At 55.3% G+C, this 13,878-nt stretch overlaps 2 protein-coding genes across 2 annotated transcripts in view; one reads left to right on the top strand and one right to left on the bottom strand.

The window, feature by feature from the left end:
- Window positions 1–1,262: 1,262 nt before the first annotated feature.
- LOC104126796 (guanylyl cyclase-activating protein 1) lies at window positions 1,263–5,277 on the bottom strand. Its single transcript, XM_009639402.1, has 4 exons — window positions 5,080–5,277; window positions 2,475–2,624; window positions 1,825–1,915; window positions 1,263–1,423 (listed from the first exon to the last, which is right to left on the bottom strand). The coding sequence occupies exons 1-4, from the start codon at window positions 5,275–5,277 to the stop codon at window positions 1,263–1,265; spliced, it is 600 nt and encodes a 199-aa protein (XP_009637697.1).
- Window positions 5,278–10,030: 4,753 nt separating this feature from the next.
- CUNH6orf132 (chromosome unknown C6orf132 homolog) overlaps window positions 10,031–13,878 on the top strand; it is a 17,802-nt gene continuing 13,954 nt past the window's right edge. Inside the window, 1 exon segment of the mRNA XM_035894870.1 lies at window positions 10,031–10,067. Within this exon segment, the coding sequence (XP_035750763.1) occupies window positions 10,031–10,067 (37 nt within the window).

Raw genomic sequence — 13,878 nt, 5'->3', positions numbered from 1 at the left:
CCCGGGTGGGGGGCGAAGCCGCTGCTCCCGCAGCCTCCCCGTGCGTCGGCGGGGTCCGGGCTGCAGCCCCTGCTCATGGCGCTGGGTGACGAGCTCCGGCAGACGAGGCCACTGTCCCGGGATGCTCTCATAAGGGGTGGCTGGGTTTTTATTCCACAGGGGATGGTACTCGAGCTCGCTGCACCGTGAGGGGACGGGACCCTTTGCCTGCTCAGGAACGCTCGGGTTCTCACGGTGCTGGCGGCCGGCCCGTCTCCAGCAGCGCTCCCCTCCGAACGGCGCGCAGGCCATTTGCTGCCATTGCAGTTAAACCCACACGATGCTCGAGGGTGCTACGGGGCGTAACTTGCCGGAGAGTTTAAGTTTGTTGTATGGGCGACAGGACATGCAGGAATACACCTACAAACATTCAGAACTTTTCCCTCTCAGGTCACTGCCGTCGCAGCCCTTCTGGATATTTCAAGGAGAAACATGCCCTTAAAGTTCAGAAAGTTATTAAAAAAAGGCACCAGTCTATGTTTTTAATGCTTTTAAACAAAGAGCAGCCACTGCATTCACCACTCCCACCACCCTTTTCCTAGCTCATAGATGTTTGTGTCTTACATTACCGCTACCTACTGCTAACATAACACTAACAAATAAAGAACAAGTGACCAAAACTGATCTCATGCTCTGGAAATAGATATGGAAAGAGAAGGTTCAGGTCTGCTTTCTAGGTACGCGTGTCCTTGGGGGACCCCCCCCTCTCGCCGGGGCCAAGCGCCCTGGGGTTCGTCCCCCACAGAGGCTGCAGACGCTGGCGTTGGCCACGGCCTCGGCGTGGATTCTGAGGCTCTCGTGGTGCGTTATGGAACCCCATCGCGTGGTGCTGCTCCCCCTTCCCGGGGAGGCGAGACTCTACCCTCTCAGCAGCGATATCCAGAGGCCCCTGGGCAGTGAAGGCTGTCCCGGGGGGGGGCTGTCTGCTCCAGCGTGACGAGCTGCCGGCGCAGCATCCCTCTCGGCTGCAGCCTTTCCTCTTGCCGGCTGGGGGGCTGCGGCGGGCAGGGCCAGGGCAGTGCCCGGTGAGCTCCAGGCTCCCCCAAACCATCTGCCAGGGGAGCGGTGCCTTGGGAGCAGATCCTGGTCCCTGCACTAGTGGGGTTGTCTATCGCTGGTCACACTGGCACTGGGAGAGCTCGCCAGCTCCCACGACCACAACATTTCGTTTTCATAATGCGAGGGGGGAAAAAGTAGAGATGAAGGGAAGGCGTCCTGGAAGCCTACTGAGCAGCCTCCGCTGCCTGCTCCGGCTCTTGCGGGTTCTTCCCGTCGTTCTGGATCAACTGGACGATGTGTGTCAGGTCCAGGCTGCGGGTGAGGATGTCGAGCAGCACCTCATCCTTCTGCACACCCTCCATGAACTCTTCCAGGGAGAGCTCGCCTGCAAGAGCATGTTCAGAAAAGGTCAGTTAAGTCCTGCAGCCTTTCTCCTCCCTCCACCAGCAGCCTCGGAGCAGCCCCCTGGGAGCTGCACGGGTTATAAAACCCTTCCCGAGGTCCCAGCTCTGTGTGTTGTACACCCCAAACCCCATGGCAGCTAAACCCCACGCAGATCCCCATGCTGCCAGGACAAAGAGGGGCAGTTTGCAGCATCCCCTGGGGCCAGCTGCATCCCGTGGAGGGGACGGGGAGCTAAACCTTCACAGAGAGCCGCTCCCTGCCAGCTCTCCCCGTGTCCCGGTGCTTTGGGGCATCCAACGTCTGGAATTGCTCTGGCAGCCTGAACTGCGGGTAAGGGGGAATTGGGAGCAGTGTTGGGCATTGCATAGGAAAGTTCCTCACCATCTCCGTTTATATCAATTTTGTCAAACACCATGTTAGTGAATTCCTCAGCTGTCATCGTTTCGTTGCACCGGTTGATGGCTCGAATAGCCTGGAGGGAAAGCAAGACACAGAGGAAATGGCTGAGCGTTGTGCAGATCCATGGTGCAAGGGGGTAAGTGACCGGGCATGAGAGGCCAAACTTTTTTGCAGGCAATTAGGATCTGAAAAGAATAAGTCCTTTCTAAAAAACTGGAGATTAAAATCACTTAAAAAGGCAATCAATGCATTAGAAGATTAAGTGGGCATACTGGGATAAACCGGGAGCCGTTCACCTCTGAAAATCCTCAGATTAAATCCAAGCGCTTATCTCAGCCCGGGTTTCGGCGGATGTGGTTAAACCCCCCGCAATGAGGAGACGAGGGGCTGCTGCGTGTCGGGGCGCGCAGGCGCCATGGGGGGACATGGGGTGTTGGGGACATGGGGTGTTGGGGACAGGTCCAGCCAGGGAGGCCAGCCCGGTGGGAGGACCGGCAGCGGACAAGCCGGTGGCTGCTCATTTACCAGGGAGTTGTCTTTCGGGCTGGAATATTCCTGTTACAGCCTTTCTGTCTACCTGCATGTAATAACCATCACTGGTGAAAGAACTGGAAAAAGCTGAGCCCACTCACTTTGATGATGTTCAGCAGTTCCCCCCGGTCAATGCAGCCGTTCCCGTCCACATCGTAGAGCTTGAAATACCATCGCAGCTTCTGATCCACCTTCCCTTTCAGGACCAGACTCAGAGCTGCCACATACTCCATAAAATCGATGTAGCCATCCTAAAAGCAGAAGGGCAGAAGCTGGATGAGATTAAAAGCAAAGCGTCAAGGCAGGCGGTGATTTTCCTGGTCACTTGTGGAAGTCCCCACTGGGAGACTTCAGTGTGTGGCCACCACCTGGAGAGCAGGGGCTTGGGGGCAGAGCAGAGGCTCCGGGTGCGGGTCCCCCGCACACCCACCGGTCAAAGCCAACGCAGCGTGCGGTGGGGGCTCCGTGTTAATCTGTGCAGAGCCACGATGTGTTGATAACGAACGAACTCGGTGCATGTACCTGGCTTGGGGACTAAGGAAGCCTCGAAAGCTGCCTGTGCTAAAGGAATCTCTTCATGCAAAGCAGTGGTAATTCAGAGGTCAAAGAGGAACAGGCTTACGGACATGAATCCTGATGGATTACCCAACGTTATCCTGTCTGCACACACTTATAGCTCTTTTCTGCCGCAAAGGGGTCTCGCGTGCAAACCTCCAGGAGCAGAACAAAGGCAGGAATTACCCCAGCACGTTGCTGATGTCTCGGGCTGGGAAGGCGCTGCTCTGCCCCTGTGCCATTTCTCTATCTGCTTCACATTTGGTGACGTCAAAAGCACAAACAGTTTTATCTTTGACTTTGCTCCTAGGTGTTTGCCCGCCGCCACGGGCGTTAGAGACGTTCAGCTGGGCCCACAGACGGCTCCAGCCAGGGTCATGGTACCAATGCAAAGCTGTGCTGGGTGAGCTCATGTGCCACCGCCCTGCTGCCAGCAGCTGCCCCGTGCCACCACCCTCCTGCCACACGCTGCGCCATGACACTGCCCTGCAGACACTGCCCCGTGCCACCACCCTCCTGCCAGACAGTGCCCCGTGACACCACCCTGCTGCCAGACACTGCCCCGTGACACCTCCCTGCTGCCAGACACTGCCCCATGCCACCTCCCCGCGGACACTGTCCCATGACGTTCACAGCTCCTGGGAAGTTTGCTAAAAGGCGCAGTGCCCACCACAGAGCATTTCAATGCACAGCCCGGTGCGATACAAAGCACTTTGAAGGACACCGGTGCACAGTACGAGCCATGGAAGGTCTTTGGGAGGGAGTAAGCCAGGGTTTTGTCAATGAACGAAGCCACCGCACCACGGGGCTGGTTCAAGACAAGATCATCTGCTTTATCCCGCTGCTGCAAAAGCCAGATTAGGTATAAATAGCTACTGAGCCCCATTCCCAGCAGGATTTCCTATGCATCAATTCCCGCTTCAGGCATGCCTTCAAACAGGGGGCAGCGAGCAAGGTAAAGACACAAACAAAATACCTAAAGGATTTAGGGCCCAAATTGTATTACTTTCAGTGGCATTAAGCCCACCAAGCCCTCTGGGTTGCCATAAAATACATTCCTCATCTCACAGGAGGTGCAATTTCAAGTCATTTGCAAGCAAAGGAAAGGAAAGGAGGGTGTCGTTTCCTCCCAGAGCTACAGCATCCATCCGCGTTCTGGCACCGCTGCTGAGCTGGGAAGCCAGTGCTCCGGAAGGCGCGCGGGAGCTTGGGGGCCGCCCCGCTGCGGGGTCCCACACAGCAACAGCCCAAGGTGCAAACCCTCTCCACCAGGAGCAAAGGGCCCAAGCTCCCTATCGGATGGGACCGAGCACATGGAATAAACCCAATGATGCCGTAAGCCATTTATCATTCGAAACAATAGAGAACCAAACCCGGGCTGTTCTGCAGCTCGTGCCACGCTGCACGGCTCGGGAACTCGCTGTTTCTGCATGAACGCGGCACTTGGTCTCACGCCGCTTGCTTGCTCCGTATTATAGAATCATAGAATCATAGAACCGCTTTGGTTGGAAAAGCCCTTTAAGATCATCGAGTCCAACCTAACCCTGCCATCCCACCACTAAACCCTGTCCCTAAGCACCTCATCTGCCCTTCTTTTAAATACCTCCAGGGATGGGGACTCGACCACCTCCCTGGGCAGCCCATTCCAGAGCCTGACAGCCCTTTTGGTGAAGAAGTTTCTCCTAATGTCCAGCCTAAACCTGCCCTGGAGCAATTTCAAACCATTCCCCCTTGTCCTATCGTCCATTACCAGGGAGAAGAGGCCGACCCCCCCCTCACTACAGCCTCCTGCCAGGCAGTTGTAGAGTTGTCCCAACATTTGGTATTTAAGGATTAAAGGGCACTTCATTTTAAAAGGATCACAGACTACCAGATAAAACCCCACTAATTTAATAACTTAAAACTAAAAGGGAAACAGCAGTTGTGGGAGAAGTCCATTTTCCCCCAGAACAGTCTGCAGGTGAGGAGTTTTTGCTGGCGTTTTTCACCTGACATCATTGATTTTACCATTTATGAGGCCGCAGGGAATCAGCCCATGCACACGCAGCTACACATCTGTATTGCATCCACCCCAATCCACCCCACCGATCGCAGCAGGGAGCGGAGCACGGCCGATGCCTGCGCGGGCTGAGCGGGAAGGGCAATATTTACCTTATTAAAGTCAAACGTCTCAAACATTTGCTCAACGTATGTGTTCGCTGCCAGACTCAGGTTTTTCAAGCCAAAAAACTGTTTGAACTCGTACAGGGTGAGCTGGCCAGAAGGACACTCCGTCATGAACTTCTTATACCACTGGTGGCACTCGGTAGAGCTCAGCTCCTCCACGGCTTTCCCGTCCATGTTCCCCATCTCCACAGCAAGTGCTGGTGACTTTGCAGCCCAAAATGGGTGTTTTCCTGAAATTTGAGGGCTTTCTTTTAAGTTCTGCCTCTTGCCTTTGAAGTCCAAGTGTCCCTGGCACTGCAGGGATCACAGTATCGGGAAAAAACCAAACAGCCCCGTACGCGGCTGTACCGAGTCGGTGTCAGCGGTGATGGACGCAAAAGACGCCGCTCCCCAGGAAAGCTCAAAAGCACGAAAACCCTTTGGACAAGAAGGTGACATTTAAGTACCCAGCAAATCCCTCCCTGGCCAATGAGGCTCAGGGGGGTGATGGGCTCCTGCCAGGCATTAAGAGTTCAGGGTTAAAATAGAAAGGAGGTAAAATGGGAAAGTCTCGCAGATTACAGACCCGGCAGGAGATTATGAGGGTGGAATTTTCTCCATGATGGTGTAATCTCCTAATCCACTTCATTTATGATTTTGTGTGGGTCACATGAGCAATACCTTTTGCACCAAAATCAGAGTAAGAAGACAGAGAAAACTGCTCAGAAGTCTCTGGGCTGTCGCTGCCTTTTTGGTCCCCCTGAGCCTTACTCTGGCTGGAGGGTTTCCAGGCGGGACTGCCAATATCAGCCTGGAATTCAGGGAGGGGGAAGCACCAGTTCAGCTCCTATAAGAGATGCTAATGAGGGTAAATTTGACAAACATAGGAACATAATTGCTCTCAATGGTAAAGCTTTAAGTGCTTTAAATGCAGACACCCACCGGCTGCTGTGATGATCTTTTCTCGGGGAAGCTCCCTCTCCACCGCCTGCTGGGTCCCCGTGTTCGGTCTGGCTGGTCCTGCCTGTTGAGTCTTTCTTGTACAGAATCACCGCACACGTGGCACATCCCGGGCGTGTGTCCTGGCCCCTGCCCTTCCAGGACTTGGCTGGTGCCAGTGGAGTTGAATGCAACTTCAATTTTCATGGAATGATAGAATCACAGAACGGTTTGGGTGAGAAGGGACCCCCAGAGGTCACCCAGCCCAACCCCCCTGCAGGAGCAGGGACACCTTGAACCACAGCAGGTTGCTCACAGCCCCGGCCAACCTGGCCTGGAATGGTCCCAGGGATGGGGCCTCCACCCCCTCTCTGGGCAACCCCTGCCAGGGTTTCACCACCCTCATTGGAAAGAATTTCTTCCTTAGATCTAGTCTAAACTTGCCCTGGTTTAGTTTAAAGCCATCCCCTCTTGTCCTTGCCCGCAGCCTTCTCTTCTCCAGGCTGAACACCCCCAACTCTCCCAGCCTGGCCTCAGAGCAGAGGGGCTCCAGCCCTCGGAGCATTTTAGTAGCCCTCCCCTGGCCCCGCTCCAACAACTCCATGTCCTCCTTGTGCTGAGGGCTCCAGAGCTGGACGCAGGGCTCCAGGGGAGGTCTCCCCAGAGCAGAGCAGAGGGGCACAATCCCCTCCCTCAACGCTGGCCACCCTTCTCCTGATGCAGCCCAGGGTAGGGTTGGCTTCTGGGCTGTGAATGACCATGAAGAACTCTCCATGTAAATGTGACCAAACCCAATGTTGTTTTTACTCTGATGCACAGCATTCTGAGAAGGACTCGGAGATAAAAAAGTATATTCTCAGAAAGTAGCACAGGCCAGGTCCTCCACTGGTAATGGGATGGATGTGACTACTGGATCCCTGCCCCCAGTCTCTCCTGTAGCACTTTTTTGTAGCCGACAACTTTAAGACAAAGAGCCCGACTTTTACCTGTTGCAGAGCGCAGTATCGCTTCTGCACTGAAGCAAATTAGGAACAACTCTGCTAAAGCAGGTGGCATTACACAAGTGCAAAACAGTTATGAAAAAGGAATTAGGCTGAGGAACGCTAATTGGATGTGCTAATCCTGCGCTCGCCAGCAGCGGCAGGCACAGGTCCCCGCTGCGCACAGAACCGGCCAGCAAGGTGCCCAGCTCTCACCCACCCCCCAAAGGGGACACGGCTGGGACCCTGGGGCACAGAGAGGGGTGGCAATATTGAGGCATTTGTTAACAGCAGAAAGGTTGTGTATTAGATGTGGCTACAGGCTCGCCCACTGTTTCCAGAAGCGCTTGATAACGGTGCATCCAGTTCTCCAGAATGGGCAATGCAAAAGCTGAACCGGTTTATGCTGCCGTCTGGAGAAGAGCTGTGGGGACCTGCCGCCAAATTTCAGCTCCAGTTACTACCTCATTTCCAAGTGAATGAACAAATGAAACGTTGCTTTTCCATTCACTAAGAACCACACTTTGCCTGTGCCTAGGAAAGCCTAGTGAAAGAAGATGTCCTTTCAAAGAAGGAGCCGAATTTAGGCTCAGCTGAAGAAGCTGGCAAAACCTTCCCAGGTTCTGCAGCGTGTGCTAAGGCCAGGCTTGTGCAGAGGAGCCTGGCTGGGTGGCCGCTCGTGCAGCGCCGTGTGCTGCTGACACCCAGTGCCTCCTTGTAAGCACTTGGCAATAAATGACTGGGCAAGCTCGACCTGGTTTTTAGAGCAAAATCCACACTGCTTGTCATTCTGGGGAGCAGTGACACAGCCTCACCACCCATTCCCCGGCTCACGTGTTCACTCAAGCGCTCGATGGGAAGCTGAAGTCACACCGGTCGCTGGTTTCATTGCTTTGGGCTTTATTGCTCTCGCCTACGGCTTTGTGCCCAGGTTGGGTCTCCATTTCACAATGTTTGCGCTCGCGATGTCCATCACCTTCCTGGTGTGGTCGGTGTTTTGGTGGTAGCGGTACCCACAGGTTGGCCTCTGCGCAGTGTAGAAGGGGCTGTACGAGTTGGAGCAGATGGGTTTGTAGAAGAGAAACTTGAAGGAGTTGGGCTGACGGCCCCCAAAATGGGCGACGAAAGGAATGAAGTGAGGGGCCAAAGGCTGGTCCCTGCGGTGACATGCTGGGGGCTGCTGGCTCGCTGGGACGGGCGGCGTGCGAGTGACCTCCTGCATCGCTTTGGTCTCCTCCATTCCTGTTGGTCTCTTGTGTTCTTTGCCAGGGCCTTCTGATGTTCTAGTCACCTGTGGAGCAAAAGAGCTGGACAAATGCATTCCGATTGCCCCCACACTTTGCCACCCTCATCAGTGCTTAAGGCCCTGATGCTGAGAGTTGTGTGCTGGTGGCCAAAAAGCAGCAAAATAAACCTGGAGAGCGTAGGGGGTGCCAGCCTGCAGGGGCAGTCAGTAGGCAGTAGAAGTGCTGAGAAGTCAGGTATTTAGATTTCTTTAGCTGAAAATCTGAGGTGGTGTTACTTGAAGAGAAAGTGAGTTTAAAATCAAATGAGGCCCTGGAGATATGGAAGCGACTTGGTGAAAATAAAGCAAAGCAATCTGAGGGAACGCACACGACGAGGCTCGAGGGACTCGCTTCTCTCCTGACTCGCGTTGCAGCTGGTGATTTGTAACAGCGCAGCGTGAATACGAAGTGCTACCCAGTTTCTGACCTTCCCGTGTCAGTCTGACCCTTTCATCACTTTTGGGGGATACTTCGTTTTCCTTCCCTGTTTGGCACAGTGGAGCCCTGGTCCCAGATCAGGGTCTCGGTTACAACAGCTGTAGGTGACAGCAATACACCCTCCTTGTCAAGTCCTCCCCAAACCACAGCCAGGGCAAACCCCTCATGAAAATGGGTCAGCTCAGCCTGACCCACCAGGCGCGGTGGGCTGTACCAGTGGCGACAGAAACCTAACGCTGTCCTTTACAAACAGCCTGGGGCATCAGCTCCGCAGGCTCCTGGTCCCTCTGCAGGTACACACACACACACCCACCCCCCCCCGCACGCCTTGTACTGCCACGCTAATTGCTCTTGCCATAACGCTAAGTGGATTTTTCCCCCCAGAAAGGTGAAGGGAAAAGCAGGGTTGTCGCCTCTTGCGAGGCAAGGTCTTCTTTGTCAGCGGGCGGGCTGCATTTCCGAAGGGTGCCATCACCCGTACGCCCGGCATGGGGCACGGGGGGCTGCAGGAACAGCCCGTTTTGCCTGTGCATTTGCGTGAAGCCTTTGCAGGGGCGGTGGTGTGGATGTGTGCCCCGAGACCCGCGTGGGGCTGACTTGGCACCCACGGCTGCTCCAAGGCTGCGCTTGACTGCCGAAGTATATCTGCTGCTGTTATTTAACCATGACTCAGTTATCTTGTTTTCATTGATGACACCTCCATGCTAATGGAAACTGCCTCTTCCCCCAGCAATTATCCGATTTACTCCTGGGCGTCCTAAATAAACGCTTTGCTGTCTGGCTTTATTTTTAACCTTGTAAAGAGGTTTCCTAGTTTCCGTGATGCCCTGGCTTACTTGGTGCTCTATTTCTGTCCCCCGTAGCTGGCTCTGAACGCTGGCTCCTAAACCTATTAGGAGGTGGACACCTGCAAATTGTTTAGAAATCTCCCTGAAGCCTTTGAGGGCAATGACCAGGTCCCCACAGGTCCACCACCTCTTTTTGTCACTCCTTGCCCCAGCACAGCCTCCCGCTGGATGCCCGAAGGGCTCTGCTGCTGGAGCTCAGGCAGCTGCTGCTGCAAGGAAACGTCAGCCCCCTTTTTTCTGGGGGAAAAAATAATGGGATTTTGACTCCTGACAAGCAGATTTTGTACCGCTACGGTCATTTCAGTGTGGTTTGTGTGCCCCTGTTCTGAATGCACTTGGATTTGTTCGGAAATGGTGGCATTCACACACACGCGTGCTCGCAGCTCGTGGCCTCTCTCGCTTGGGAAGGTAAGAGACAAGTACGCACACGACTGCTGCCGCCACCGCACCCGCCCAGCAGGGCGGCATGGACGTTGTTAAAGCAGCGCAGTTGGGGCGTGGAGGTAAGGCCCAAACCCAGCTGCTAAGTCATGTAGATGCGTTCGAGATGTGCGAGCCTCGCCCGCGCTCGGCGATGGGGGGCTGACACTCATTTCCAGTGACGGGCGCAATGCTGTGCCAGGGAGTGCTGAGCTCTGGGCTTTGCTCTCGCAATGGGGTTCGTCTGCCCTGGGGGTTTCTGCTCATCCTCTGGGGCATCTAAAGCTCCTCAGAAACACCTTCATGCCCAGGTGAGTGCACTTGTTTACGTGGTGCCTGTCTTTGAGGGGAAGCGCCAGCTCCATCTCCGCAGCACTATTTATGGCACTGCCAGAGCTCTGTGCCTGAATTAGAGTCCCATATAATCCCATTGCATCCAGCCATACGTTTAGAGATCCCTAATCCCTCCCAAATTGTCTGTTGCCTCTAAAAGAAGATCCCCACAGGTGGGGTCACAGAGAGGAGCCTGACTTCAGTAATTAAGAAAGCACAGAGGGTTCAGACGCCCCCCCCAGAGGAAGCGTCCCCCTGCCCGGCTGCCGGCGCCGCCCATCCTGCCCCTGCGCCGCTGCTGCCCTCCTCGGCGCCGCCCGTCCTGCCCCTGCGCCGCTGCCGCCCTCCTCGCTCTGCAGTGGGGTCCTCACTCCTGCGGCTCCGGGCTTCTTCCCGCGGAGCCGTCCCAGGCTACCATGTGTGGTTTGCTCTGAGCAATCAGGGGCCATGGGGGCAAAGCTGGCCAACAGCGGGGCAGCTGGGAAGTGCGCAGCAGGGGAGGGACGATGCATCGCACCAACACCACCAGCACCCTTTAGTCCCAGCCACCCTCAGGGCAAGGGTCCTCCAGCCCCCTGCCCGCAGGAAGGGGACGCGGCGAGCAGGACTCCTTGCTGCCAAACCGTGAGCCCGGGGCTCCCACCTGCGAGGCCATCTTCCCGGCAGGGACCCCGACATGCGGGGCCGTCTGGGGTGGAGGCTGGGGACAGCGCTGCCAGGGCGGGCAGTGCCGGCCGTCAGGGCCATCGGGGCCATTGTGACCACCGGGGCGTCACCAGGGTGGTGGTTGTCATAGGGGTGCCCAGACCAAGCAGGGTGCCAAGGAGGTGTGCAGGGGCTCAGCCATGGAAATTAGGAGGGTGCTGTTTCTCCTGACCCGCTGGGACAGCAGAAGAGTTGCACCCAACGGGAGCCGCCGCTGCTGCCTGTCCAGCCGGAGCACTCTGGGCTGCTCTGCTGGCCCTGCCACCCCCACCAAAATGTGGCCTTGGCAGCGTGGACCCGCTCCCCCCTATAGACACGAGCTCTTTGCACGGGTGCAGTTTGCTGTTCTGCAGCCAGGCAGGAGGGTTTCCCCTCCCGTCCCTCCCTCCCTCCTTCGGGTCCGGCCGGGGAGCTGTGCTGCACAAGCACTTTGCACACCTGCGAGCGCGGCAGGGGAAGATCTGCATCTGCAGGGTGCAGCTCCTCACGCCGATGCAAAGGCAGATTGTTCTGGGGTGTTTACCCCTATTAGGATCAAAGGCAGCCTCACACTGCGGTGTGTTACATCAGAGCCGTGCTCACATGGCTATTTCCATGCCATAAAATCTGCTGGCCATCTTCCAAGTGCTTTCCCGTGCTTTGTGCCCAGCCCAGCCCACCTATCCCTTTAGCTGTGTGGCCTCTGTCACTCGGGGGATCACGGCGAGTGGCAGTCGTCCTCCCTTAAAAATACAGCCATGCCACGGCACTGGGCATCTTTCCTGCATCTTTTGAGTTTGCATTTTGCAGAAGCTCTTCCTGCTGGTCCCGAGCTGCTTCTGGTCTTCTGGGGAGAGGTCCATGCTTTACTGGGAGGTGGAAGGTAAAGTACAAATGTTTTTCATCTGGAACAAATAAACAGGAGCGTGCACATGAGCTCTTCCAGAATCGTTTGGCAGCTTGTGCTCCCTGGCAGAGGAACACCTCGGGAGCTGAATCACACTTTCCCGTTCCCGCAGAGCATCGCAGCAGCCGCGTGGCCCCTTTGAAGTCTCTTTGGTGTAATGACAATTTGTGGGATGCCTTCGTGCAGGAGCCCAGGCTTTCTCATTCCACAGGATTTTATTGGCTTCTCTGCTTAAAATAGTTCCTCTTCTCCTTCCCCTTTTCCTTGACTTTGTCTCTCTACATCCTGTTCAATTTGTTCAAAGATGAGTATCAGCCAGCACGTGTGCCTTGCCTGTCCTGCAGAGATACTGTGTCCTTTGTCTTTCCAGTAGTGAGTGGGTCCTTCATTCCACCTAGTTTATGCCTTTGGGAGGTGCCAGGGAATTTTCTTCAACTGTCTGGGGCTCAGCTCGCTGGGTTCCTGCTCAGAGCTGGCTCCAGCACCGCTCTCTCGGGAGCAATGTTGCTTCCCAGTCTCCATCCCATTACCACTCTTATCCGCAGGCAGGACTACCCCTTTTACTGCAACCTCGGCTAAAACACGACCGCGTGTCCCTGCGGTGCGTTCCCTGTGCGGCGGGCGCAGGGCGTGCGGGAACCGCGCTCGTGCAAATGTTTGCAGGATTTGCAGGATTGTTTCCTCTCCCCGTCTCACACAAACAGCAGTTAAGATAACTGTCAGAAAGGGCGCGATTCCCGCTAATTGCAGGCCTGCTGCACGGCACAGATCCCGTCGGCATCACCCGCTGCTCCTAGAGCGGATCTCGGGAGCGGCAGCGGGAGCTGGGCGCAGGCTGCCCACGGAGCCTCCCCGCTCCCGGCTGGGAAAAGGTGCCCGACCTTCTGGATGGAGCTGCACCTCTGCAGACCAGGCCAAATGCTCTCAAAACGGTCTTAAATAATTATAGCCCCTATATCACAACCACCGTCTTGAATCCATGTGGTGTGATGTTTTAACTCCTTTTCTTTCCCCCGTTTGCCATTCAGGTTAATTCCTTTTATTTAAGTGCTGCCTGACAATTTATGCCATGATTGGATTTTGCTTTTGAAATATCATAACAGTACTCATTTTTCATTGTTCCCGGGTGATTGAATGTGTTGCCCTAATTTATACTTTGCAGCAAGAAAAGGTTGTGAAAAGCATAATGTCAAAGTGATTAAATAAGTGATATTTGTCACTGAAAAAAGAAATCTGTATCATCTTGAGGCTCAAAATGTGGTGGAAATAGATACAAGACAGGGTGACCTTACCCTGAAGCTGTGTTTCAGAGTTAATGTTTTGACAGCTTACATTGGGTTTAAAGTTCTCCAGCATTTATTAATAACCAAAGTTACTCATTAACTCTCAGTTTTCACTTGTACGGCACAGGAAATCGCTGGCAATGCTAGACGCTTGCTTTCGTACCTGAAACAAGAAATGACATGGGGTCAAGTCCCACTGGCTTTAAGCTTTTGTATCCAAAAAATCCCAAACCCTAGTAACGTGCAGGTCGCGCTGGGCAGGGAGGCAAAGCCCCACCGCAGCCAGCAGGGACCTGCACAGGGGCTCATGCGCCTGGAGGACGGGGCTTTTACCCCTTAGTAAGACACCTCCTAAAAACTGGGTGCTAATGCGCTTTCTGGCAGCGGAGGGGAAGGATGACAGCGCGGCCTCCCCTGGCTCCGGTGACATCTCCTTGCATCGCAAGGACGCCTGCGGATCTCGGGCAGGGCCTTGGGGTCCGTCAAGCGGGCACGCAGAAAGTCTTGGGGCAGGGTTTGCCCAGCCCTCGGGTCAGGGCTACCGCAGCAGGCGAGAGACCAGGGAAATGCGGGAGGGAGGTAGAGGAAGAGCAAAACCCTCGGGGTTGAAGGCTCGGTGCGTGACCCCCTTGGCAAGGGGGCTCGCTGGCGCGGGGCTGGGCTGTGCCAGGAGCACTCGGCAGCGCA

This window comes from Egretta garzetta, unplaced genomic scaffold (genome assembly GCF_000687185.1).
Source record: "Egretta garzetta isolate BGI_Z169 unplaced genomic scaffold, ASM68718v1 scaffold245, whole genome shotgun sequence".
Classification (NCBI taxonomy): Eukaryota; Metazoa; Chordata; class Aves; order Pelecaniformes; family Ardeidae; genus Egretta; species Egretta garzetta.
Note: the sequence above shows the minus strand (reverse complement) of the source record. Positions and strands in the feature narration are given on the sequence as shown.